The 27,878-nt window shown below is 44.5% G+C and overlaps 1 protein-coding gene across 5 annotated transcripts in view; it reads right to left on the reverse strand.

Annotated features, from left to right (window-relative positions):
* Positions 1 to 6,140: 6,140 nt before the first annotated feature.
* The window catches only part of LOC146782652 (retinal guanylyl cyclase 2-like), a 465,010-nt gene continuing 443,272 nt past the window's right edge, over positions 6,141 to 27,878 (reverse strand). For all 5 annotated transcript variants that reach the window (XM_085637790.1, XM_085637788.1, XM_085637789.1 and 2 more), the window contains 3 exons: positions 21,737 to 21,822; positions 11,983 to 12,122; positions 6,141 to 11,474 (listed from right to left, as the gene is read on the reverse strand). In XM_085637790.1, coding sequence (XP_085493916.1) covers positions 12,023 to 12,122; positions 21,737 to 21,822 — 186 coding nt within the window. In that variant the 3' untranslated portion in view covers positions 6,141 to 11,474; positions 11,983 to 12,022. The remainder of the gene's footprint in view (positions 11,475 to 11,982; positions 12,123 to 21,736; positions 21,823 to 27,878) is intronic.

Genomic DNA, 27,878 nt, shown 5'->3' on the forward strand with positions numbered 1-27,878 from the left:
TGTACGTGGGCATGACGACACGTCCGGTCAAGATCAGAATTTCTGAACACCGGAGCAACATCAGGTGCAAAAAAGTAAACACCAAAATGTGCACGCATTTTCTGGAGAAGAACGATACGGCCAATGACCTGACGTGGACAATTTTGCAAGCCTTTTCTGTGATCAGTAAGGATGCCCTCTTCAGAAAAGAACAACAATGGATCTTTAAAATCTCGAGCCATACAATCGGCCTTAATGATGATATACCATGGGCAACACTGAACAATACATGATCCGCTCCACGGACGCTCTTTATACCAGATGGTTACAACATTGGTGTTGTGTGCCCTTGGACCGCGCACTGGTGGTGCTCTTCATTCTATCAGATGACACCTTACATGTTGCAATGACAGACACTGACATTTTTACCCTTAACTTATAGGGCCATACCAACTGGTCCGCATTTACTTTTATGCACCTGCACCCTGAGTAATTCTTCTTTGTCCTTCAATAATCAGGACTGAATTTTATTTTACTCAATTGCATTCTAACATATTGCGGGTTACACTAAACCGCGTCTTTCCTAATTATCTCAATAGACGCTCGCCCGAATTCTTTAAATAATAAACTTTTTTAATGCATCGCGATTTACACTACATCGCACTCTATTATTCGAATAGATACTCGCCCGTGAACACCCCCACTCATTCTTTTGAGAACATCACTATTTGATGCTCCTATTACCGCAATAAAGTTTCATGGGTTTGACATTCATCCTCAAGATGGCCGAACCTGTTGACGGTCTAGTCTTTCTTTTCTTGCTTGTGAGCACTTCCTTTATTTTGAACACACCGTCGTTGCCTCCCCACGGAAGCCAGTAGGAGCACGGCTACACGCACGCCCAACCTTTGTGAGTACAGACCTGGCCATGCCGGTTGCTGATCTGCCGCCTCCGGTTTTTGCGGGGATATTAATGCTTTCTTGTACTTTGTTTAGGGCGAGCTAATTCCGGCTTGATTGGCAAACCCGTACAGTAATATCTGTATCCCAGGGGGTGAGTTTTCCCCTTTTGGAGTCCCGCACACTCGTAGCCGTTGGCACTTGGAGTATTACGCACTTAATGGTTTCATTGCTCCATTACGACATGAGAAGCCACCCGCGACCCTAGATCTGGGGGCGGCGGCTTTGTATGCACTATGCGCGTAACTTCCACCAATTACGCGGTAGCGTCCCTTGCATTACATGTTACAGTGCTAATGAAGTAGCCCATAGTCCTGGGGGCGGCAGCTTTCAATGCACTCTGCTCCCGACCTGCACTTCCACTAATCGCGTTTTAACGTCACTCGTTACGATGCTAATAAAGTAGCCCACAGCACTTGGCACCAATGGTGTTGTAGTTTATAGTTTGTAGTCTATAGTTCTCATCTCCAGCACTATGAACTCCACCTGAGTAGTTTTCTAGATGGATAGCCATGGTAGCACGAATTTCACTATTGGACGGTTGCCCACCTTAGCCACCCAGCAAGCATCTATGACGAGCCCTGATTTTGTTCCTTGTATTGTGTTCTGTTTCCGTCTCTCTTTTTCTTTTAGGTCTCGCAACAGTGGGTCCACTCCCCTTTGGGACCCTATGGACTCTCTTTGGTGATGTACTAATTTTACTGTCACTCACTATGAAGTAGAGATTATTTTGAGCACTCTCTCACCTGGTCCTGAAGAATTGCCACGGACCCGTTTGGGCACAGGGCAAGAAACATGTCGACCTTTCTATTTCCCTGAGAGCATCATAATCCCTTTAGGGTTCACCTATTTTAATTAGGCTGGTATACCACCAGAATAAAATTGTTCCTTGATTGGCAATACCATATCTATTTTAACCCACCACACCACTACTCACTACACTTGTTGCACCTACCCCCACGCACCCATACGGCTGTCTCTAAAAAGATCTCCGAAAAAGAGCCCCTTCGCGGGAGCCCGTCGGGCATTGCAGCGCCGGCCCGACGAGGAGCACAGCCCTATGATGAAGCATGACACCTTGCTAGGTGTGTGAGGGCATTCTATAGAGACTAATCGCTCTCCCCCCCCCTCTTCCTGAGGAACTGCACACCTGGTTTTTGATTATACATTTAGAGCACTGTGCAGGACCTCAGTACAAAAGCTCTTGGTTCCTCCCTTTTTGTAGCAAAGCTCCTATGGCCACCACAACGTCCTGAAAAGTGACATTGTGGTGGAGATAGGGGCTTGTAAATATGCCCTCAAGTGTATGGAGGCGTTCTGTTCCTTTGACCGGATGACCAACTGGGCCCTGCTCAGGAACTTAATTATCGTAAAAGGGGCCTACCCTGTCACAGGCAGATGTAGCGGACACCTGGACCTTCACCCTTCCATTGTCTCCCTTGCCATTCAGACACCAGGCCCAGTGGGACAGAAGCTGCCCCGAGAACCTGTTTTCAGTGACCAGAGGAGGGTTTGCTCATTTCCCTCACCACACAGCTGGGAGGGGCACATGGGATCTGCATGGAGGAAGACATGTTCTATCATTTTGGTTTTGGGTAATGAAGGGCACTGTGGGATTGTTTGCAGTAGGACACACAGGTACTGCTGCAAAAGTGTGAACTTTTTCCCCCATTAGTTATGGAGGGTCCAGAAGTCACCCCCACCCACAGGCTAGTGCCAGGCATAATTGTGGCACCCTTAGGCACCCTCTTAAGAACACTACTGGACCAGTGGAAGACAGAAGAATAACTGCACCTGTTGTTGAGACCTGTTACAGGAACCCTAAGAGGTGGACCTGCTCCCACTTGTAACCAAAAAGGTAGAATCCAAGGGTCATAAGGCTGACCTCCATTTAAAGCTACAGGGACACAACAAGGTAAAAGAGGCATTTTGCTGCAAGTACCCAGAAGATCAGTGGCAACTGGACCTGCCCTGGACTCTGCTTGTGGCTTCTTTTGGAATGAGCCCTGACCCCCAAGTGTTAGTTCTGAGTGCCTGGAACTCTTTACCGGGGTGAGAGTGTACTTCTCCTAGCTAAACCTAGAAACCTGGGATTTAGAAACTGTTTGCTAACTTTTTGCCTAAAGACCTATCGTGGGAACATGACCAAACTGCCAGCCGATCCACAGAGAGTGCATCACAAGTGGGCTTGACTTCGTTGAAGCTCCTGCAACATTCTTCTCCGCAGCAGCAAATTCGATTCAGCAAGTCAAATACTGAATGGCATCTGATGACATCGAGCCCTCTACAGCTACAGCATATAGCCTTGCCCTCCTGAGGTAATCCAACTTCCAGAAAAGAGTTAAAGTTCAAATGTAGAAAGCTTCCCGGAGTGCAACGGCGAGTGGCATCCTATCAACGTTGACGGCTTCCTTGGTGCAAACTCTGGACTTTTCCCTCTTGGAGCTTTTCACGCCTTCGTCGATGGCTTCACCGAGATCTCATCATTCGTCAACTCGTTTGGTCAAACCCGTCTTTGAATCCAGTCTGCAACCTTGCCCCACTGAGGACTCTACCTCCATGAAAATGTTCTAAGTGTGAAAGTAACTTTCCCGCTGGAACTAATCCAACGTGTGTATTAGACCTGCTATCCATTGCAGTCAGCCTTAAACTTACCCTTGTCTCGGTCTAGCAGGACCAGTTGCCTGCAGTTGCCACTTTTCATTTTTTGGCGCTATGTTATCCAGAACTTTGAAATTCATATCTCCAGTTCCCATTATTAGATTTTTGTCAATTTGGTGTCATTTTTGTTAAAATATTATGAGATTTTCATGGTGTCGTGTTTTCCAGTTTTTAACTGTTTTGATCGTTCTAAATGCTTTACAATTTTTCTTAAGTTAAGTCTGTCTGCTCTGTGCTATAGCTACTAGGGGGTTCATCTCAGGTGTAAATTACTTAAATCTTTACTGGACCTAATAAGTCTTTATAACCAACATACGTTGCCCAATTCACAAACCCTGAATGCCCATCTACACTTTTTTACTGCTGTTCCACACTATGCATTTTTAGGTTGACGTCAATCTATAGCAACCATCAATTCATCAAGGCCTACACGTGCTACCCCTGACACCCTTTTTCTCACCCCTTTAGCTCCAGGTCCCACCCTTCAAAATAGATAGTGCCAATACTAACTAACCTTTCACCCCTTTCTTTAGTGTGAGATTGTTGTATGGTGTGTCTTATCATAGCTCAGTACTTAGAATATTACCATTGAAGATTGGAGGTTTGCAACCCAGGCTTGGCACAAATTCTTGGGTCCAGTTTGTGGTAATAAATTTCACTTCCTGATTTTTTAGGAACCCCTGGGTTGCCTTCGTTCTTTTCCTTGCCGGTACCAAATCTTCTTGGTAGATACTATACCATCATCAGCCCACAGGCCTAAGAAGAGTGGTCCATTGGTGTGGCTGAACCTCTACCTGTCACTTTCTTCAAATTGTGTTGGATACCTTTTCAGGTAATTTACAAGCACTGGAAAGGACTGTGGACTGAGGGGACACTTTAGTATTTAATTTCAACAATAAATAATTTCTTAGGATGTTGGCTAAATTGCTGCCCAGTTGCATGAACATGTGGATAGTTACCCATTATCACTATAAAACAATTAATGTGTTTGTGCCTTTTGTGAGGGATTTTAGTTGTATATTTGGTAACTGTGATTGTTTTTGAAGTTTGATTGTGAATTGCGGGCTGATTGGTGTGCATCAGAAAGAAACGTGTGCAAAATACCATTGGGCAGATAAAATAGGGATATAGCTTCATAGTTTCTATGTTGTTTATTGATCTGGTGTATTTAGACCGCTGTTTTATAAGTGACTACTTGTCAGGGCATGAGGTGCATGTTTCAGTGCTGGTTACATCTCAATTTAGGGTTTTAAGATAACCAGAGGAGACGAAAGTGCCCATGATCCACTTCCACAAGACATGGAGCTAGCTGGAATTTTCATCCCTGTCCCAGGGACTAATCAGAGGCTGTGTAGTGAGGTAGTTGCCTTAAACCAGAGATGTCTGAAGTATGAGTTTACACAGAGTTATTTCTTTCACAGCTGAGGCTTTGTTTTTTTCTTTCAGATTATCAACCAGATAAATCAATCATCTTGTCTTTTGAGGAGATCAACAAGACAATTGATGTATCGGTGATGGCATTTGATAAATCTTGTTCATACCATAATCATACTAAAAATACCACAAAATGCTATTAAAATGCAAGGAACCTGGGTTTAAGCTTAATAAAGCTCTTAAAAGGGGGACCTCACAAAACCACACTCAAGTATCTAACACTCGCTCTTCATATAAACTGCCTTTTAAAATTCAAAGAAAGATCTACCAGTCATCTCCCTAGGAAAAACGTGAAATGGTCTGCTCCGATAGGATTTTGGCAAAATTTTAGCCAGTGATGTATAGTGCCTTCAAAGTACCTTTGGGTTAGGATTCCGTGGATATGGACATTCCCAGTCTGTCATGGGTGAAACACTTTCAATCCCTCTATGCAGACTTTTCAGACTCAGTAGTGCTAGTTCCTGATATGTTGGTGTTAACTCTGTTTTAGAGGTTGTGTTTGTCATGAATTAATGGTTGTTTGTGTCCTGAATTACAGACAAATCAGGAAATCCAAGGGGCCTGACAGTGCTCCAAAAGAAATATATCAAGCCAGTTTAGAGCTCTGGGACATGCTCTTCATGAAGGTTTTGAACACGGTTATTCAACTTCCCTGTTAATGTGTCATTATGCTAAGAATTATGCTAATATTTTATCAGCTCAGCTCTCTGAAGAACTCATCAGTCAAAGTGGCTGGTCATGTATTTGTGAACAGAATCCAGGCAGGGGCTAAGAAGAAAAATAACTCATATTCTATATGAATTTAAGCCAAAAGTTAGCATCGTTCACCAATGTTGAGAAGCACAAATCATTGTACAAAGTTTGAATCCATTTAGGATTATGGACCTCAGTGATGCTGACATTCAACTGTGTCAATAGACAGATGTAGTGGTTCGGTCTAGACCAGCTGTTCTTAACCTTTTGACTTTTGTGGACCTCCACTCAATCAAAAATGAAGCTGGAAATCTCCCCCTAAGCAATTTCTATGATTTGACCCTCCAAATAATACACAAAAATACGGAATCAAGTAAAGTATACATGAAACAAATACATTAATGATTGAATATGTTATTTAATTTACAAACAAAAAATAAGAGAACATCAACATTTTAATGGGTAGGTTGGAGCTTTTTCAAAATGTAGTTTTATTTCTGAAAGATAAAGCAAGGGATATGATTGACTCTATATCATATTTCTATGTCTTTTTGCTCCTGATGCATTTTCTTCTTTGGTGCTTTAATATGTTTTTTAATTAAGAGTGCTTTAATTGTGACCACCAATCTTCCATACTTGATTCTATTTGCTGCACTTGTGTTTCTCCCACAAATCAAGGTAAGGATACTAACTTAATTTTTAGCCTCTAATTTCAAATTTGTTTACATTTACAGAGCATTTTAACATTTTCAATTTTGCATTTCTATTTATACTTTATTAATCAGCTAATATTTTTTAATTTTGGAAACAGTCGTGAACCACCTAAATTGGCGTTATAGACTCCCTTGTGGTTAGCGGAACCCAGGTTAAGAACTGCTGGTCTAGACCATATGGATTTGGTAAAAAAGTATTTGCATGCAATTCAAAGGATGCCCACAAGGTCAGAATGTGTTTTTAACTGCAAAATTCTAGGATATAGAATATACCGTTTTTTAGTTCTTTTTTTTCATTTTTCAACTCTTTTGGCCAAGTGAGAGTGCAATAAGCCTTTGTACTACACTCCTACTTTGGTGTACTGCAGTATTGATCAAATATCGATTAGCGCATCTCTTGTAGGAAGTGGCTACACCTTATATTAAAAGGTGGCATTGTTACATACAATCCTGATCAAGGGTGCAACAGTGAGTAAGGTGCCCATCTGATTGGTACCACGCCATGTTGCACCTACTAACTGCAGAAGAGTGGTAAAAAGGGTTATGGTACTGTCTAGTGCCATGCCATCATCTGGCAATAACACTGCTGGGCAGGTTGCACTACAGTCCTGAATGAGCTTGTTTTCAAAGGCCAGTTGCATGGTGCTAACCAACTCTCGCTTCACAGGTTACAAGCAATGTTTTTCCCTCCCCAAAAAGGCAAATCCTTGGATACATGTGTACTCTTCTCTTCAGACCATGCTGCTCATGATCTAATGGCGACTGGTGAAAAGGAAATATCCTTTGCTGGTTCTGTGAAGTTGGCCAGAATCGACAAAGGCGAGGGTGTGTATGATTCTCAGGCTCCAATCTCACCATGAGAAATCTCTTTTTGAGGAGGGACTTTATTCAATGCAGTATTGTATTATGTGTTGAAGGGCAGTGTAAATACAGAGATCTATAATTGAAGTGCTTTAACAATAGGGTTTCTGGTGTTATTGAATATTAGTTTTGTAGACTTCCTTTCAGTGTGCTTCACTGACCCAATTCAGGAAGTATCTCAAGACCTGGCTCTTCGACTGAACCTCCAAGCCCTGACAGTTCAGCAGCCCCCCCCCCTCACCCCCGCTCAGCACCTTGAGACCCTCATGGGTGAGTAGCCACTCTTTACAAACTCCTCATTGATTGCGTTCACTAACTTGGCCCCTTCCTGACCACAGTAAGTGTTTAATAGGTACATTGGAAGCAACTCAAACCTTTGAAGGAAGAGATTTGTGCATGGTTGATATTATGCAATGTATAGTCATTAATATTTCCAGGGTGGAGTGTCTAATTGAGATTTGTCACACTGAACACTGAAAAATCGGTGTTCTCGTTGGAAGAAATTGTATCTTTCATATTCGATGCTAGTACAGATTTTCATGCCAGACTAGCTTCTTTCATCTCGAAAGAGTTTTAGCTTGAAACCAGCATATACCATACAAGACTTCAAACCATGATCTATAGAAAGATGATGAACACACAAACTGTGTTCCACTTTAATCACATATTTTAAAATAGGACACAATTTAAACACCGTATATGGCGAATTGCCAAACATTTCCAAAGAACTGGTAAACAAAGCATGTTATATAGTTTACTTTTATACACACTCCTTTGAGGCAAATTCTACTGTAAGAGTGTTTGCCAGGTTCCATACTTGGCTGATGTATCATTTCGCTTCAAAGTTGTTCTGGAAAAAGTTCTCTAGAATCCTCTAAATCATAGATTTCTTGGACCTCTTCATACCTCGACCAAAAACAGTGCTGGACAAAAAAATCTGATGATCGTGTTGAATCAAAAATAATTCTAGGGATCGAGACAATGTAAAAGGAGTTTGGATACAAACACACTCTCAATTGATGCAGATAGGACTCCTTTCACACTACTGTTAACTATCTATTCCAGAATCAATCACTGGATGGTAGGACTGTGCAAAGCTTAAGGACCTAAAACATTTTAAATTCATGTCTGCCATCAGCAGAGTGATCTTTATAACTCTATTTGAACCAGAGTACTCAGCATAACCAATCATTTGTTGCAAAAAGGATGCGCTTAGTAATAGACCAATGTTTAATGTTTGGGGTTCTGTATAAGGCAAAGGTTTACTAACAATATATGTAACTAAGGACGTCACTGGTTACTTGAACGTGTGTTTTTTATAATGATCTTTTTAATGTATTGCATGTTTTTATTGCATTTGCACTTTTATGGTCTATCGACCAAAATAAAGTATTCAAAAGAAAGAATAGACCAATGTTAACATAGTGCCCTGTGTATCTAGGAGTCTCCTGTAAGAATAATGTTTTGTGTAATTGATCAATAACAGCAGAGTGTCTTTTGTAATGAGGTGTCACTTACAGGATTATTGGTTTTTGTGATTAATCAAAATCAGCTGAATGTTCTCTACAACCAGTCACAGTTGAAAAGGACAGTCTTTGTAACTGATTTATAACTGCTGAGTGCTCTGTATAACAAATGATCATTAGTAAGAACACTCCCAGTTGTAATTGAGATAAATTAGCAGAGTGGGCTATATAATTAACCGTCTATTGGAAGAACATCCCACTTTGTAATTGACTGATATCAGCAGAGTGTTCAGTATTACTCATCCTTTATTGTAAGAATAGTCCTACTTGTAAATGATCAATCACAGCAGAGTTTTCTGTATAGCCAGTTGCCTACTATTACAATATCACTTTTGATTAATATCAGCAGTATGTGACGAGTAATACCCTTTATAACCAATGATCTGTTGGAAAAACATCATTCCTTATAATTGACTGCTATCAGCAAACCTTCAGTATAACTAGGGCTCACGGTTTAACATCTTTTACATTTCTGTATTTATCCATATTTATTTTGCACTGAGTGTAAAAAATGAAGCTGCATTGGGTATATTTCCGTATTTATTTAATAGACAAATGCTTACTCTTGTTTGAATGTCCAATGGGGTATGGACAGTTACAGTATAATACAGTCAGAAAACCATTTCCATTGCACAACAGCTTAAACAACTGTACCGCTGCAGTTATTTAAGCTTCATTAAGAAATCTTCTTTTTTTTTTTACTCCCCTGCCTGTCAATCTGCATAGCTATTGGCCTAGCACTCATGATTGACAGTAGTGACAATTGTTCAAAATAAAACCTATTTTCTATATTTGTCCATATTTAAACGTAAATACAGACAGGAACAAAGATGATTTTCTGTCTGCATTTATCTGTAAAAATCAGTAAAAACGGAAAACTCGGAGCCTTAAGTATAACCAATCTTCTATTGTAAGACTCGTCCTATTTGTATATGGGTGATATCAGCAAAGCGTTCTGAATAGCCAATGGTCTACTATCACTATTGATCTTTGTCATTGATTAAGGTCAACAGCATGCTCTGAATAGGGAATTGATTAAGAATACTGCTCTTTGTAACTGACTGATACCAGAAAAATACTCATCTGTTGTAACAACACTCCTTGTAGTAACTGACTGACATCATCAGAGTGCTCCATATAACCAGTGCTCTGTGTAACCAATTTCCTATTGCAAGAAGGAACAACTAACTGTCTAAGGTAAGAATACTGGTCTTTGTAATGGATTGAAATTAAATAGTGTACTGTGTAAGCATCTGTCTATTTATTGCAAAGTGCCTTTAATAGCTGATTATCTATTATGAGCACTGTCCTCTGTGCAACCAGTTCCTTTACTACAACAATCCCCCCTGTAACCTATTACACACTATTATCAGAGTGCTTGGTGTAATGGACCATTCATTATTAGCATGCTCCTCATGTAATCAATTGTTCATTATTAAAAGGAGTGATTCACAACACTGAGTATCCATCATTGGAGGAATGATCCAAAGAAGGTTTTTTTCAGCCCATGGCAGAGTGATCCAAGTAATTGATGTTCCATTATTAGCAGAATGATCCTTCAGTTTTTTGTAATAATTGGTAGTTTACTGTGTGTAATTATTTGTTCCTTATTAGCAGAAGCCTCCGCATAACTGATTGTCCATTACTAGCAGAGAGAGCTACATGTAACCAATGATCCGCTATTAGCATGGGGTTACAGGTAATCTAATATCCACTATTAACAGGGCGAACCAGTAAAGCTATTAACCACTGTCAACAATGTGCTCCAATTAAAAAGCTGTCCATTAATTTGTACCCATTTGACCATTATCAGGAAGATCTCCATGTAACAAATTCAGCCTTATTGGTAGTGCTCCCAGGGTAACTTGGTAGTCCATTATCTGCTGATTGGTCCATGTAACCAGTTTTAAACTATTAGCAGAAGTATCCGGTTAATGAATATTCAATTATCAGCAGTGTGCCCCATGAAATTAAATGTCTGTTGTTAGCTGAGTGACCAATATAACCAACGTTCCGTTGCTGACAGATTGACCCAGGGAACCAACCTTCCATTGTTAGCAAAGTGATTCATGTAACCGACTGTCTGTTATCTGTAACATGTTCTGTGTAACTAGTTGTCTTTTTAGCAGAGATTTCAGTGTGACTGAAGTCTATATTGATCTGTGGTCTGTAACACATAGCATTGGGCTACAGCGTGTAACACTACAAGTGCAGTGATTTGTGATGAGTTCTTGCAAAAAAGAGTAACTGCATGAGATGCTCAGGGTACGAATGAGACAATGCCGAGGAGACACTGGAGTGACGCAGGAGATACTAGAGCAAAGAAGATTATTTGGATGAGGTCGCGTGCTTACACTCAAAGGGTGAAAAGTTAAAGTGCTGCAGTTGGTGCAGTTCAGTTCTTGCGTTCTTCTCCTGAACCAGATAGAAGTGTCCCAGAAACCACGAGCAGGACCAAAGATTCTGGTTGGGTCCTGGGACCGACCAGGGCCTTCTGTTGGAGAGACTTTTAGAGCTGGACCATATCTCCCTTGCACTTTCCTCCTGCTGTCAAAGCAGCAGCGGTCATTCTGCACATTATCCCCCGGCCTTCCTTGAGTCACCTCATATATGATGCTGCTCATTCCTTCCACGGCGTAAAACCACACTGTGAGAGAAAAGCAAAGATAAAGCCATCAATTAAAGTGCAAACTTACTTCAGGCTGATAACATTTCTAATCAGTCTGCTTGCCTTACGCAAGGTCAGATATTGGCAAAGGAAGTGGGGAACCGGTGTAATGATGCACACAGTGAAATCAATCTGTGACAAAGACTGCATCCTAAACTTTAAGAGCTGATAGACTAACCATGACTTCCAAAAAGAGATTGAGGAAAGACTTGTGGGGCAATACTCATGGCAAAGCAGGGGCATAACTATGGACCATGTAGGGCGTTGGGTGTCAATGGCAGACAGGGTAGCAGGGAGATTGGAATGCCCGGTCATACTTAGCTCCAGTAAGAGTTTTCATGTTTCTACGGGACACTATTCCTCATCTAAGATTAACCTTGCAAACTCATCCCAGAAGAACCTTGGAATTTGAACATGTTACCATGAGGTCAAGTGGAACCTCAAAGTCTATCCAGAGATATCTGATTTAGAAATAAACAGCACTTGCCTCCTCACAGAAAAGGCCAATGTCATCTTCGCCTCAGTGCTCACTTCATCTTCTGCTTCTGGACGATGCTGCGCTCCTGCTCCAGCTTCCTACGGCGGTCCTCGGGGATATCCGCTAAACTTATCCCGTGGTTGCTGGCTCTGAAAAACAGGAATGAAACCACTGAATTAAAGAAAAAGAATAAACCAACATATCTTCCTGTCACAGAGCCACCAGTGTGGCAGTACATCTCACAAAAGCGACAATTACTTAAAGGGTAACTCCATGCTTGCATCAAAAGGCACCACTGTAACACAGTATCAACAATTAGGAGAACTTACATAATTAAATATTTAATACCAGATTATGATGTGCAAGTTACTAACCTTCAATGTTTTTTTGGGTGGATACGTTTTTCCTTACAAACCTTGCACATTTTATGAATTTGTTTCCATCCAGAAAGCCACACACACCTACGTCTTGCATTGTGAGAGAGTAAACGTGACAAGGCACCACAAGGTCCTGGAAATGAAGTCATCACAGTATATCAAAAGAGGTCCATACAGCACACCTCATTTCCCAGTCATTTCTCTGCCCCACAGAGGCCAGAGTTTGATGGAACTGAACAATGACACATGCATAGATGGGAGAGTCATAAGGAAGTGGCAACAATGTATACCTGGGGAAAACCCCTTACAAGAGGTAATTTGTTTTTCTACCGGAGTAAGAAAATACTCTGGCAGCCTGAGGGTGAGGGTCTACATAGGTTTAGGTGTGACGTGCTGAAGGAGGGCACCAGAAACAAATCAAAGACTCCTTAAAATTATCTGTGACTCACCCATTGGTACCGTAGGCCAAACTCAAGACTTCCCCTCAAGTGATGCTTGTTAGTGGGATACAGAACCCCAACCAGTAAAACCAGCAGTAAAAAGAATCCCTGCCACATAAAAAATTTAAGTAGGCTGTACTATTTTTAGTTCTTGTTTTTTGTGAACTCTGGTGGGTTGTTTCAGTGTTTTCCTATGCCTTCAAAAACTGTAAAAATCAGTGGTTAACAGTGTTCATTCTTTGTTGTTCTGCATATGATCACAGGCATGGTATTTTTCTAGGGTTTATAAAGAAATTTGCTTTAATTTCTTTAATTTCCTCATTCGTTCCTATCGTCAATTATTCCTACATTCTTTCCCGCTCTTAACTCCCTTCTTTGTACTCTTTCATTGAATTTGCTCAGTCAAGTAACTAGTCATTGTTTCTCCTAATTACCTTCATGTCTAATTAGGCACTTACCAGACTCCTCTTTCCTGCAAACCGGTCTTACAGCACATCAAGGGTGTACTTGATTGGAGATATGTTTGCACCCAATTAAAATGTGAAAGTAGCAGATTAGGATAATGGGGGACATTGTTGGTCATTTAACAAACCTTCCTGCTGCTCGGTTCTTCAGACAAATGGAAAAGATTTCCTGGATTCAGATTTTCTACTTAGGATATGGGATAAATATAAATATTTAGCATAGTGCTCCATTTCAATTATCGCAGCCATTGTCACTCTGTCCACTTCTTTGCCTTGAGATACCAAGAAAGAACTTGGCTAATAAATGTAATTTTACTGTGATTTTGCCAAGTGTCAGGCCTTGTTTTGGCACCATAAGTTTTAAGTTACTTTTCGACATGGAGGCAGCAGAAATGAAAGTAGAATTTGGTGATCCTGAGCTATATCTATGTAGGTTTGCAGGCTTGGAACAGGTCCAGGCTCACAATTGATAGGGCTCACAATGTGTATCTATTCTATTTTTCATCCAATGAACTTCAATGAGCAACAAATAAAAAATGTCCCATAAATATCTCCTTTCTGCTCATCACTGTTCATTTGAGAAAAAATATCAGAAGAATGAAATGTCAGTTTTTGTTGCTTAATTTAGGCTACAGCTATAATTATGCTCCATGGTGTGCCTTTTAGCTTGTCAGCTGGCTCTTGCATAAAGCATTATGATGTCACATCTCAACTGTATTTACTTATTGCAGCTAAGCACATGTCATTTCATTATTACAGGTGAGTAGAGACATCACAAATGGCATGTAATTAGGAAACTAGAGACAGGCTTTTATACAGGGATATAAGGTTCCCATGTATTAGAAGTGCATTACAGCCTCCAACACTTGCAGTACAGCAAACAGGATATCCTCAATGATTTGACAGAGTTTTCAGTCCGCCAAATTCAAATAAGGCCCAAAGTTCTCTTCTCCATACCAGTAAAGCCTGGCATGTATCAGGACACACTTGCGCTGCCAGTGTGATATTCACACGAGTGAAGAGTTTAATATGAACACACTGGTCTAAGGCAAGCATACAGATCTCAGTCTTAAGTTGAGTTAAAATCATTGTACAGTAAAATCAGACTATTGGGGGACATGGGGCAAGGCAGGTGGAATTTCTCCCAAATGGATTACTCCTATAGAACTTGGTTTTACGAATGACTTCCACAGTAGGACAAGTTCAACACGGGAGATGAGCAACAGAAGAAGAAGTCCGAACAAAAACAGTATTTCACAACCGCATGCACTACACAACCCCTCATCTAAAATAAAAAAATATACAGAGATTAGTGGTTAGCGGAAGTGTTGATGTGAGGAACAGGTTGCTGGCTGACAGTTGTCCACAAGAGGCTTACCAGAACTCTTTAGTCTTGAAGGACATAAGAACTCAGGGACCTAATAGAGCATGCTGATGGAATCTCTTTTCAGTCAGAATGAATGATGAGGTGGAGGGAAGAAGATGAGCATTTATTTATTTATTGGTTTTATATAGCGCTGGCTAGACTTGGAGGTATCAGAGCGCTTTACATGAAGGAGAAACATAGTTTCAGAACATGGTTACAAAGTTACATCAGTTACTGGAGCGTAGCTATAGGAATTACATGAGTAGGTTACAGGCGACATATCTTTTCATAACACCAGCTATACCCACCCCATACATCTCTTCAGTAACCGTCCAACCTTAGATTTGCTGGGAAGCCATGCAGCAATCAAGTCTTTTCAGTTTTCAATACCCAGTTATGGAACACTAGGCTTGTCATCATTGGGTGTCTTGTCCAACCTGATCACGGTTGGACAAGCCACCCAATGATGACAGAATCTTCAAGACATTATTTTCGAGACGAGCTGCATCACTGATAAATCCCTCAACAACAAGACACCAGCTTAACTGGAAAGCAAGCTAGCCACCCCTTGGGGACAGTACCAAAGGCAAAACATTACAAAAAGACCTTTAGGCAAGTCTTCTCTGTCCTACTCCAATGATCTGAAACCGCATCCCTTTCGACATCTGATCAGCATCAACTCTCCTATAGCTCAGGAAAAAAAGCTGACGGCACACCTCTCTCTTCAAGGAGCACTACCCTGACAAGCCTATCCTAGACTTTTCTACAACCATTTTAAGTTCTGGTTAGAGGGGGGAGAAGCATGCCCCCTATTCAGAGCTCTGCTGCTCTTAAGCTAGGTTCATGCTCTAGCAATACAAAACATTCATATGCATTGAGGGAATCTGGATAGACAAACTTATTTTCTATGTAGGTGAATGGGCAATGATAGTTCTGCTAGCTGGAAAGTTTTGTTTGTAGGCACCGGTTCTAGGGAGGCACAGGCGCAGAACTCCGTAGACACTGGAGTCTTTTCATCAGTCATCCAAGGTAGATAACCCAGTTGAATGTGCTCCAGGCAGGAAAAAGATCCTGTAAGGTCTTGACATGGGGGAAGCTTGCATTATGGTATGTGCTATCTCCAGAGAGATTGACAGATTGAAGTTCAGCAGGATTCAATGGTTTGTAACCATCTCTGCATGAGTGGAAATTGACCCAAGAGAGATGGTAAAGTGCAATGGGTAGAAACAACAAGTTACCTCTCAATAAAATAGTATCTCCATTTTGGATGGGTTTCTCTTGAAATAATTTTCTAGACATTCATTATTCAAATGTCCAAAGGCATATGAAGAAGGTGGTGTCTCTTCCAATTGAAGGGCTTACGCCACAGAGTGAGCGTCACGAGAACTGCGTAATTCATCAATGAAATCTGAAATGTAGAGAAGAGAGCAACGAGGAAGGTGAGAGAGAGAGAGTCCAACACAGGCTGACACCTGTAGAAACCCAGAGGAGATTTTTGTGACCTGAAGTTAGTGGTGCACATTTTGAAATGACTTCATCCAGCTCAGTACAGTCTATCTATGACCCTTTCACCCCAGCACGGTTAACACGATTGATGCTATAAAACGCCACTCAGAAGACCACATTAACAGGGCATTGGTAGTGGTACCATCTCTGCCAGCTGGTTTTCTGAGGTCATTTAACACAGTGGCGAGAGCAGAGTCCGTTTCACTGCCTGGTGAAAATTTGCTTGCGTACAATCTGAAAATTCATTTGTCCCCTAGGAAGTCTTTTACATGATTGGAAACTCGTCCCTCAATCAGTTTATCAGGAAAATACGGAATCAAAGTAGGGCAGTCTCTTCAGTTTCCATTGCATTCAGTTTTGTTTAACCCATGGAGCCACTCTAGCAACAGTGACTGGAATTTCCTAACTCGAAAGCTGCTGCATTTTCCACATATTGCGCATGCCACGTTGCAAACTTTGCAGGTTGTAGTATAAAAGGTTTCTAGCTCGAAATGACGAACAGTTATTAAAATGCTACTCACAGGGTGCAAGGCCGCACTAGATAATCTGAAAAAAGTTTATCATTTATCTGAACTTCCAGCTGTCGATTACTGAATTAAAAGACACTGCAAATGGCCATAATACCACAAATTCAAATATTTGTGGAATATTTTTTTTTTCTGTAGAAAGCTATGTCTTATATTGTGTTTTAAAAACAGCAGTTATTTCAAGAGGGAATAAAAAGTTTAGAAGAATCTCAAATATTTTGAACTTCTTTTAAAAAAATATCTTTTTAATAAATGTCCTGGGTCTACATTTCAAAAAAGCATATTTTAGTCAAGACGAACCACCAAAAAAGGGAAAATTACAACCTCGCGTCCCAAATCCTACCGCCTCCTTTGCAGGTATAAGCTAACCCCTTAGCACGAATTCACAAACGGCCTGATCAATTGATCAACTGTCTTGTGTGCAAGGCAACATGACACATGCCAAGAACTTTACTTCCCAGCAGTTTGTTTGTATGCTACTTGCTCCCATATCTTGCGGCAAGAGATTTTCTAGACAGCAACTCTTCCAGAAACGCACAGGGCTCTCAAGCCGGGACCACAAAAGACCCCCCAGTGTGTATAAATACTTTTTATAAAGTCTTTCCAGGGCCATCTTCTGACCCACTTTCCAGGAGCCTGTAGTCGAAGTCAGGCTTGAGTTTATTTCCATTGTCTTACAATCACCATCCTGGATCCTAGAATAATGGGAATTTCAATGTCCACTTTCTTAGGGTGATTTACAGCCATATATCCTGTTTGACACCCAGTATTACAGTCCTGCGATCCGGCTTAAGCGCTGGTGGTGACTCAACAAACTTCTTTGTAACTTCTCTGGAATTAGATACCAACACATCATGATCTTTAAGAACGAGTCCTATGTTGAACATCCATACTATTCCTTTTAATACCCTTCCACAGTATACCCCCCTGGTGTGCAATGGGATCTTTTTCCCTAGGACCCTTTCCAGTTTTTACACATAGGTCCACTTCCGGTCCTCGAGGTCATAGAGGTGCACTAGAGGTCTGGTGGGAGGTTGTCCTTGACATATTGCTCGGTTTGCTTGTCCCCCTTTTTCCCAGACCTTAAATGCAACAGTTAGAGGGGGTCCCCTGTTTTGTAGCACTGACTAGCTCATACAGATTCCAAACTTGTCCCTTAATACCTGTTTACTTTGTCAACAGTTTCTCAAATGGTGTTAGATGTCTCACAGCTGTTTTCCTTAACACTAGGTTGAAGGACCCAAATACTCCACCTGTTGATACTTGAACCTCTCAGCAGGAAAACCTCATTTCAAGCACTGGAACATGTGTACTACAATAAAGCAGCCCCCTCTCTCCACTTCATTCCTAGCTGGGAAGAAGTCTGGATTAAAGTATATCAGGGTCGGGGGAATGGGAAAGTTTTCAATCGTATTGTCAAGGCCACTGAATCACAGACATCAAGCAAGGTATTGGTAATATGGGTAGAGTATACATTTTGGGGGTCTATTGTTCCTAGGCAGCTATATTACATACCAAAAGGTCGTCTGGGCTGTGGCGTGGCCCAAATATGCCCACTGTTTAAAGGACTCCCGCAAGACTAATCTCCCACAGTGCACAACTGAGCAGCTCTGCACTAAAGTGCATATTTACCAAATGTAACCTCAGCTTTGACACTTCAATAACTTTGCTGGGAGTTTAACCTGCCAAAGGATCTTAAACCTTTCTTTCTGTAGGTAATTAAGAGTTTTTCTGTCAGTGGGAATTGAATGGGCTTGCAAAGGATATAGTAATCTGGATATGACATATAACCAATTTATCAGCAATGTGGAATACTACCATCACTAGCAATGAGGTCATCTCCCCTTGGTGGGGTTCATGGGCAGCATCACCATTAATTTTGTAATAGACGCCAGTCTATAATCCTCCCATATCATCACAACAGGGGGATAACAATAATCCAACTGTCCATAGATGGCATGTATCATCCCCTTAGATATGTTATGCATCCAATCTTCTAATGGCAATCCCCTAACCAGCAGAGCAGCTGGATATTTATGGCAAGAGGTTCAGAAGAGGTGACATTGGACATCCATTCATGGCAGCTCTTGTTAAATCAAATGGGAGAGAACAAATTCTGTGAACTGATGCTCTCTCTTTGGGTTCTTGATAACCTGCTGTTACCACATCAATGAATCTTGTACGGAGTCTGAACATTCCCATAAAATTTAGCACTAAGATCAAACTCAACCTGTCAAAGGCTTTTTCCATGTTTACCTCTAGCAAAACCAAAATTAGATTTCTTCCTCCAGACTTTTGCCACAAGATGAGCCTTTTTGGATCAATTTCAGCAACAACCATAAAAGTCTGTTAAACAAGACTTTCGTATAGACCTTCACAACACTTTGAGTTGTGTGACAGGCCTACCTGAGGACACCGGGAGGGAGCACTAAGATGAAGCATTGCTGGTCCTGAATGGAGATACAATGGCTACTGTGTTACTGGATCTCTATCAACCCATCACTTCACCGGGTGTCCCTCCCTTCTTTATCAATCATACACACCAACACCAAACACCTCCAAAAATTCAGGAACACATGGCCACTTGAGGCAATGTTTTCAACTGAGGCATGCAATTTGGTGCTATAGAAATATAATTTAAACTTCCCCAATTCTCCTTTTCTCAGGAGGGTTTCTTGAAGGTGGGCAAAATCCGCTTTTTCCCATTTTAAATATTTAAATATGTATGCATTATGACCTCTTGCTCAATCAGCTGAATATCAGAACATCATCCAACATAAATATTGAATCCTAAATATTGTTTACATAATTATCGTCCCTTTGAGAGTAGATTTTCTTAATTAACTCCAATATGGTGATATTTTTTAAGACAATATTTGGGAAAGAATTATATCAGAGGATATTCTGACAACAATATTCTGGTATCACCCCGCTAATTTCCATCACATGCAATGTAAGGGCCCTGAAAGCAGCAATTTAATATATTTAGCCCCACCTGAGCCAGCTTCCAGATGTTGTGACCATCCATGCAGGCACCTGCCAAATGAAACAAACAACACCTCACCCCAATGATAACTATTCTAAAATAAACAAATAAGGAACAGAAGTGAACTATCCCCTAGAAGGATGTTGCCAGCCCCTCAAAATGGTCTGCGGTCTCGGGTTCGACACTGAGATAGGAATGATGATGGACCTCACTTTGAGATGTTCATATGTTATTCCTACGGATCAAGTCATACCACTAAAGACTGGCTGAGTGACTGTTCTCAAGCAACCCCCAAGCGCTGGCATTGCATCCTCCAGTACTGGTGAAAAGGCTTTGTAGAGGTTTAAGCTATTAGTCTTTCTCCCTTTCTCTGAAACAGCTTATTCCGCTGGTTCTAGGGCGTAGTGCTGGATCTTATGGTGGGGCATTTTTCGTAGTGGCTTTGCGAGGCAGATGTCCTTTGTCCGCAGGTATAGGTCTTTTAGTCCTTTCTGCACTGTGATGTGAGAGTTTTTTGCTCACACCTGGAACTGTAGGAAAGAGTGGAGGACCTAACAGTGGAAGATCTAGTGATTTTTGAGGCCTTTGTTTCTGAAAGCTTCTGTCACACATGTTGTCCCTTCTTGCCTAGGTCTTTGAATTTCTATTGGGTGTGGTTCCACAGTTCTAATCATTTCCAAAATCTCAGCCAATGTTACAATGCAATCCTGTAATCTTCCTTCTTTCTAGGCCCTTCTATTATTAAGAAACCAACATCTTGTCTCAGAGTTTGAACAGACTCCAAGAAGCTCTTCTTTACCTCCACTTGGTCTTGTTTTAAGCTCCATTTCCATTCTCTACTTGGTTCCCACACGCTGAAGCGGAGATCTTCTTTTGTAACTCCTGATTCTTCACATTAGGATACCAGTGGCAGAATTAAGTACAGGTGATAAACTATGCAACTTCCTGAAGATACAGACTTTACCAGCTTTGCAATTTCACAAACATTTTCCTGCTTGAGATATTTCTAGCAAAGTCTCTAACATAAAGTGTCTCACAGAGTGGTTTCTCTGCAAAAACCTATTTTTTTCTGGGAAGAAAAACATCTTTAAGTTGCTGAGGTACAGGCATGCAGGAATCCTGAGATAGTAAACAAACAGTTAACACAAATGCTCTCAAACGGAAAGAGAAAAAAGAATGAGTTTTGTCCCATATAATGATCTGATTTAGACTTTGGCAGTTGGAATTCTGTCGATCTGTGTCCCAAGACAAGACAGAAAAACCCTAAGCTCCCCCAGTTCTCTTGGGGGATGGAGGAGGTTATCACACAAAAGTAGATGAATCCTTTGATGGAAAATCCACCTTTGGCCTTCATGGCAACATTTCAAGCAGTGTGTGGGGGATCTGGAAAGGTAACAGGACTTGGGGCTACCGAGTTATGCAAAAAATGACTGGACTGCTTACACTGGAGGGAGGAATGCCTAAGCCAACTCAGCGTAACTATTAATGGATTCTCGATGAATGGCCTATTTAGGGCCTCTGAGGACATGACCCTACATTTGCCAATTTCACCATGGATTTCCCATTACTACTCTGCTGTAAATCATGCATTTGTCCTTGATACGAAGTATGAATGATTCATTTTAGTTTGATATCAACATCTTGCCACACAGCTAGTCTTAAGCTCAAGTACTTCGTTAGAAGTAACATAAAATTCACTTTCCTGATATCAGGAGCACATTGTAACCCAGACAATATCTAGAGAGGCGGAGCTAAGCTTGACAACATTACACAGACAAGAAAATGACTGATCAGTATTCCAGAAAAGATGGTCTCTGAAAGGAACCTTGAGGGTGTGGTTGGCATGCTGGCCATGCTTTTGTCAATACTTCTCTAATGCATCGGCTTTATAATAAGGGCAAGTGTTATTACATGGTGATGAATACCAATGAGAGTCCAAGTTATGGGATTTCTACACTCTGAGAAATCAGAAATTGGAATCTGTGCTACACAACAAGTGTTTTATATACGGGTCAACCATGGGGGTTTCATAGAAGAGCTTGTCAGAACCCCACATCACACAAACTGGGGTTGTTAGGCCATCTGTAGAACACTTACCCAGGCTGAAGATCTGGAGGAACCGGAATTGGCTTGTCGAACCCAACTTTTCCAACAAGCCAGTAGGTGTCTTCTATGCCTTTGCCCTAGATAAACAAAATCAGCAAGACATACATGGTTATTTAGATGCCTTGGCAAAGCTGAGTGGGAATCTAGTATTGGAATAACAGAAACCCTTTCAGGTCAGGATTCATAGGCTTAGCTCAAGGAAAAAACACCTAGGTTCTTCAGTAGGAAAGTTTCTACTTTTTTATTGGATGGTCAGCAATCACACTGCATCTACTTAATCCACGCCTTCTGACTCCCAACAATTCTCACCATGAGGTGGGCACTCTCTCTGGTGAACTATGCATTCACTTCAGCTAACCCCATGTCTATCATGCCTCTCACCTTCAGGCAAAACACAGCCCTCTGCCTGTCAGTTGTCGTCCAGCCATCCATTCTGACAAGAGTTTCTGGACCCCAGTTAATTTTTCTCTCCCCCCTGCCTGTTATTGTGCTCGAAAGTGCTGGAGCTAAGCACGCCCCTGTGTATGATGGGCCACTTAAACAAATGCTAAGCGTGTCCACACCAAAGGCTAGCCTGTCTGTGCCCGTCCACGCCTAGATGGCACCTGGGGCACGTCCCCTGGTTCTCAAGTCTCAGAAACCTCCTCACGGCTTCTTTACACTGAAAATTATCTCCTGCGGCTAAGGGAATGTAAGAATCTCAGCTGCAAAATACTTGATCCCGACATAGGTGCCGATCACGATCCGGTAAAAACCGGGTACGAACCGTCGGACGGAGCAAATTCTCCGTCCGACGCGTACCCGGTCGTCAATTTTTACAAACAAGGAATTACGATTCGCACGGGTACACCATTCCCGTACGAATCGTAAAAAAGCCCGACCGAACAAAAAAAACATACCAATGCGATCCGGGAAAGCGCCGACCTGACGTCGGGACGCTCGCAGCCAGCCATTCACGACCCAGGAATCACGATTCGCACCGACGTCATCCCGCACGGTGAATATTTTCCGGCTGCCAAAAACTGGCGGGAAATCAGGACGACGCGAACAAGGACCACCAGTACGCGACGGACACACAGGACGACGCGAACAAGGAGGACCAGTACGCGACAGGACGACGCGAACAAGGAGTACCAGTACGCGACGGACACACAGGACGACGCGACCAAGGAGGACCCGTACGCAACAGGACGACGCGATCAAGGAGTACCAGTACGCGACGGACAGACATGGACCCGAACCTACGAGTCAACCCTGCCCTCATAGCAGTCCACCTCCTCTACAGGTTCCGACGCAGACGGTCAGAATAACTAAGGGAGGGGGGAAAGTGGGGTGGGGTAGGGGTGGGGTGGGGGTGGCAGGACCAGGGCAGGCCACAAAACCCCCACCAAAGACACACAGCACACATGGCCTGGACATACCTGATTCCCATGGCCTGGTCACTACGAGGGGGTGGGGGCGTGTCCAGCTAAGCCAGCGACCGCCACAACGGAAGTCCGTCACCACGCGAACCGGCAACACAACCAGACAGGTACGTCCCGTACCCACGCCTGAAGAGCGTGGGTACGAGACGTACCACGCCCACACACACGTCACCCCAACAATGGCGGGACGGATCGCACCCACGTGGCAAAGGCCTGGGTACGGCCCGCACAAGCATCACATAGCGTGGGGACGCATATGTACGGACCCTACCCCCACCCCGTATGCACGGAACGTACCCCCACCCCAACAGTGTAAGTACGACCCGTACCCACACCCACGAATGCAAGGAGCGTACCCCCCATGCCAACAGTGCAAGTACGACCCGTACCCTCACCCGCGTATGCAAGGAGCGTACCCCCCATGCCAACAGTGTAAGTACGACCCGTACCCCCACCCGCGGACTCACGGACCGTACCCCCACCCCAACAGTGTAAGTACGACCCGTACCCTCACCCGCGTATGCAAGGAGCGTACCCTCCCTGCCAACAGTGTAAGTACGACCCGTACCCCCACCCGCGGACTCACGGACCATACCCCCACCACAACAGTGTAAGTACGACCCGTACCCCCACCCGCGTATGCAAGGAGCGTACCCCCCACCCCAACAGTGTAAGTACGACCCGTACCCTCACCCGCTTATGCAAGGAGCGTACCCCCCACCCCAACAGTGTAAGTACGACCCGTACCCCCACCCGCGTATGCAAGGAGCGTACCCCCACCCCAACAGTGTAAGTACAACCCGTACCCCCACCCACGTATGCAAGGAGCGTACCCCCCACCCCAACAGTGTAAGTACGACCCGTACCCTCACCCGCTTATGCAAGGAGCGTACCCCCCACCCCAACAGTGTAAGTACGACCCGTACCCCCACCCGCGTATGCAAGGAGCGTACCCCCCACCCCAACAGTGTAAGTACGACCCGTACCCTCACCCGCTTATGCAAGGAGCGTACCCCCCACACCAACAGTGTAAGTACGACCCGTACCCCCACCCGTGGACTCACGGACCGTACCCCCACCACACCAGTGTAACTAGACTCGTACCCTCACCTCGAATGCATGGAGCGCACCCCCACCGTGTATGTTCCAAGCGTACATATCCAGAAATAGGAGGTGTGTGTGCAGAGTCCACCCAGCAGTGCCCTGAGACAGGAGGGGTGGGTGCCAATCACTCCCAGCAGTGCCCAGACACAGGAGGGGTGTGTGCAGAGTCCTCCCAGCAGTGCCCAGAGGCAGGAGGTGTGTGTGCAGAGTCCTCCCAGCAGTGCCCTGAGACAGGAGGTGTGTGTGCAGAGCCCACCCAGCAGTGCCCTGAGACAGGAGGGGTGGGTGCCTATCACTCCCAGCAGTGCCCAGAGACAGGAGGGGTGGGTGCAGAGTCCACCCAGCAGTGCCCAGAGGCAGGAGGTGTGTGTGCAGAGTCCTCCCAGCAGTGCCCTGAGACAGGAGGTGTGTGTGCAGAGTCCACCCAGCAGTGCCCTGAGACAGGAGGGGTGGGTGCAGAGTCCTCCCAGCAGTGCCCTGAGACAGGAGGGGTGTGTGCAGAGTCCACCCAGCAGTGCCCAGAGACAGGAGGGGTGTAACACGTGTGTGAGGCCGGAATTACCCACATCCATACTGCCTACAAGGGAACATGTCCCCATGAACTCATGTCAACAGACTCCACACACAAGTACAGTGATCACCAAGGATGCCACGATTGTTGCAGGTGGAGACATGGCCATGCATGCATGGCCAAAGTAGAAGGGCTCCGTCACACACACAGCTCATGTAGACACTGCTCTGCGCTAAACATTGGGAACACCCTGCAGGGAAGAAATCTGGGTACACAGAGGAAGGAATACACCCTGGGACAATTGCACCATGCAGTAACTGCTGACATGACCTAAGGAAGTTAGCCAACACCTTGTGATGGCACACAGATCCCAGGGTCCCCCCAATGAGCAGAACACTACTACAAATCCCACACACCCAAAGCCTTAAACACCACCCAAAACCATGTAGCAGCCCCACCAACACCAATACCACCATAGCAGTAGTGTGAGAATGAAAACAAAATTAAGCTTTATTCAGCATGAGCACAATGTCCGTGGATCGCAGGCAGTTCAATATTCACAAAGCCCATAGGGCAGTCAATGAGTCCCAGCTGGATGGGGGACACAGTGGGATGTGTGTCCCCTACCTTGCCTGCACAGTCAAATGGCATCGTCTTCCATACTGGTGAGGGCATCAGGGGGGGGGAAGCAACAGGCACCGCAGGGACATCAGGGCAAAGGGGCGGCGTTGTGGGTGCAGGGATGGAGGACTCAACCACAGGGGGTGTGTCATGGCCAAAGGCGGAGGCCAGGATGGCACTACACACCTTAGCAAGGTCCTCCAGGGACTCCCCTGCATCCGAAGTGACCTCAGGCCCCAAGGAGGTGGGGGGGGGGTCAGAGGGATGGGTTGCAGCGCCACCGGGGGAGGGTGGAGACAGGGGGGAGACTCAACCACCCTGACCGAGGACTTCCTTGACCGCTTGCGTGGTGGTGGAACTGTGGGGCTCAGGGACAGAGCGGCCATGAAGGAGTCCTTGGGGGAGATGTGGCCAGGAGAGCTGAGGGGAGGGGATTTGGAGGGAGTGGATTGTGTGGAATGCGGACTCCCACTCTGGCTGCGTGTCACACGTTTGCCCCCCGACCCAGTGGGTGTGCCTACCTCACCCTGTGTGTGCGTGTCAGGAGGAGTGCGGTGGACCTTCCCTGCTGGTGTGGTGCTTGTGTCTGTTGATGTGGGTGCATGCCGACGTCTGGGTGTACGTGGGACAGGCATGGAAGTGGGAAGTGTGGATGGGGCAGGGGTAGGTGGGGGGAGGTCGCGCTGCAGGAGACCCACTGCTGCAGTCAGTGTGGAGTCTATGGACCTCAGCAAGTTGCGTTGGTCAGCCTGCGAAGAATGAATGCCCTCCAAGAATGCCTCGATGTTGGTGAGGGTTTTCCCGTGGGCATGGAGGACATTAAGGATCGCAGCCTGACCAACCTGCAGTTGCCGCTGGATGTCCACAGACTCAGCATTGGCGGCAGCAGTGGAGAAAGGGCAGGGGGTGCGGTGCCTGGCCGGAAGGAGACATGCGGTGACCGGGCACGCTGGGAAGGGACACGAGCAAGTGGGAGGCGGCTGATGGGAACTGAGGGGGCGGTGCAAGGTGTTGTTCCGCTGTCAGCTGCTGGTGCAGCCACCGCCCACTCGGAGAACTCCTCCTCGGACCTGTCAGCTTCGTATTCTGACGTGCCAGTCGACAGGTCCTCGGCAGCACTATCCTCCACCTCTGTCCAACTCGATGTACCGCCTTGCCTGTGTCCATGTCTCCCTCTGTGTCCCCCGACGATGCTGTGGGCAGGGTGGAGAGACAGAAATTAATCAGACAGCTGTACACATCAGTCACATGAGTCCAATCGACATAGGTAACATTGCATAGCCTGAAAAGGAAGATCCCTAACATCTTCAAAACAAGGTACCGATGTAGGGCATGAAACACACAGTTGGTTGAGCCACCATGCCACTGAAATACCATGGAGAGCATGAGACAATAGCTAAAGACAGGAAACGGAGTCTGACATAGCACCCAGGCCCTGGGGACAATCCAGCACTGCATCTGCACCACACAGCGTTGGCGAAAATACCGATGACCAGGGACCATATCCATGAACTTGAGACACATGCTGCATAGGTAATGCTGAAAACATGCCCAACATGACTAGGTCACTGCACCTTGCGTGTGTGTCCAGAAACATCACACACTGCCCAGACCCAGCAAGTAGAAATCCGGATTTGACACATAGGCATTGCCCGCCCCAACAAACCCCTACACGAGGCAAATTGTTGAGACACAGGTGGCACCAACATCTCATAGTCTGGGTGATAAACACAGGGGCAGGCAAAAAGCAAGATTGGACGCCAAACAGCCAAGGTGCGCCTGTACAAATAATGAGGTACCAGTGCCCATCCTCAGATGAGTATAACAAGACACACAGGCACTGGCAACTGTGAGTATGAAGAAGGACAATCAGGTCAGGCTGCACAGTGGACACCTGTACATAATAGCACGTCTATATACATGGTGACAGGGGACAATGGCACAGAGCACAACCTACGCTGTAGACAGTGAGAGTGTCCACGTTTATGATGACACATACAACACTGAGGAAAAGGTGCCCCAGGGGACAGTAGTGGGCACGCAACTACATGCTACTGAATGGTAATGACTGCAACACACGTCACCATCCCTGCACTATGCGTATCGCACACTCATGCACATCATGTCACAGGCCACTACATAGGACATGCGCGCTGTAAGGCATGACACATGAGAGACCAACTCCCATGTCTGGAGTCAGCATCAGTGCCAACTGACATGGAACCCACATGCAGTGAACTTGACAGTGCACAGGCAAGGTCCCACAACCTGTTACACACCACCCCCAGACATGATGCTACAGTCATTGTTCTCGTGGACAAAGCGCCAGCCTACATTACCTTGTGAAGGAGTAACTACACACAGACCAGGGAACACATTGCAAGGAGGGGAAGGGTGGCAGGGGCGCAGCGCTATACTGGGGCAAACAGGATCTGCACAGCACCTTTAAACCCTGCCAGTGAATTCATGCTAC

Source organism: Triturus cristatus, chromosome 12 (genome assembly GCF_964204655.1).
Source record: "Triturus cristatus chromosome 12, aTriCri1.1, whole genome shotgun sequence".
Taxonomy (NCBI): Eukaryota; Metazoa; Chordata; class Amphibia; order Caudata; family Salamandridae; genus Triturus; species Triturus cristatus.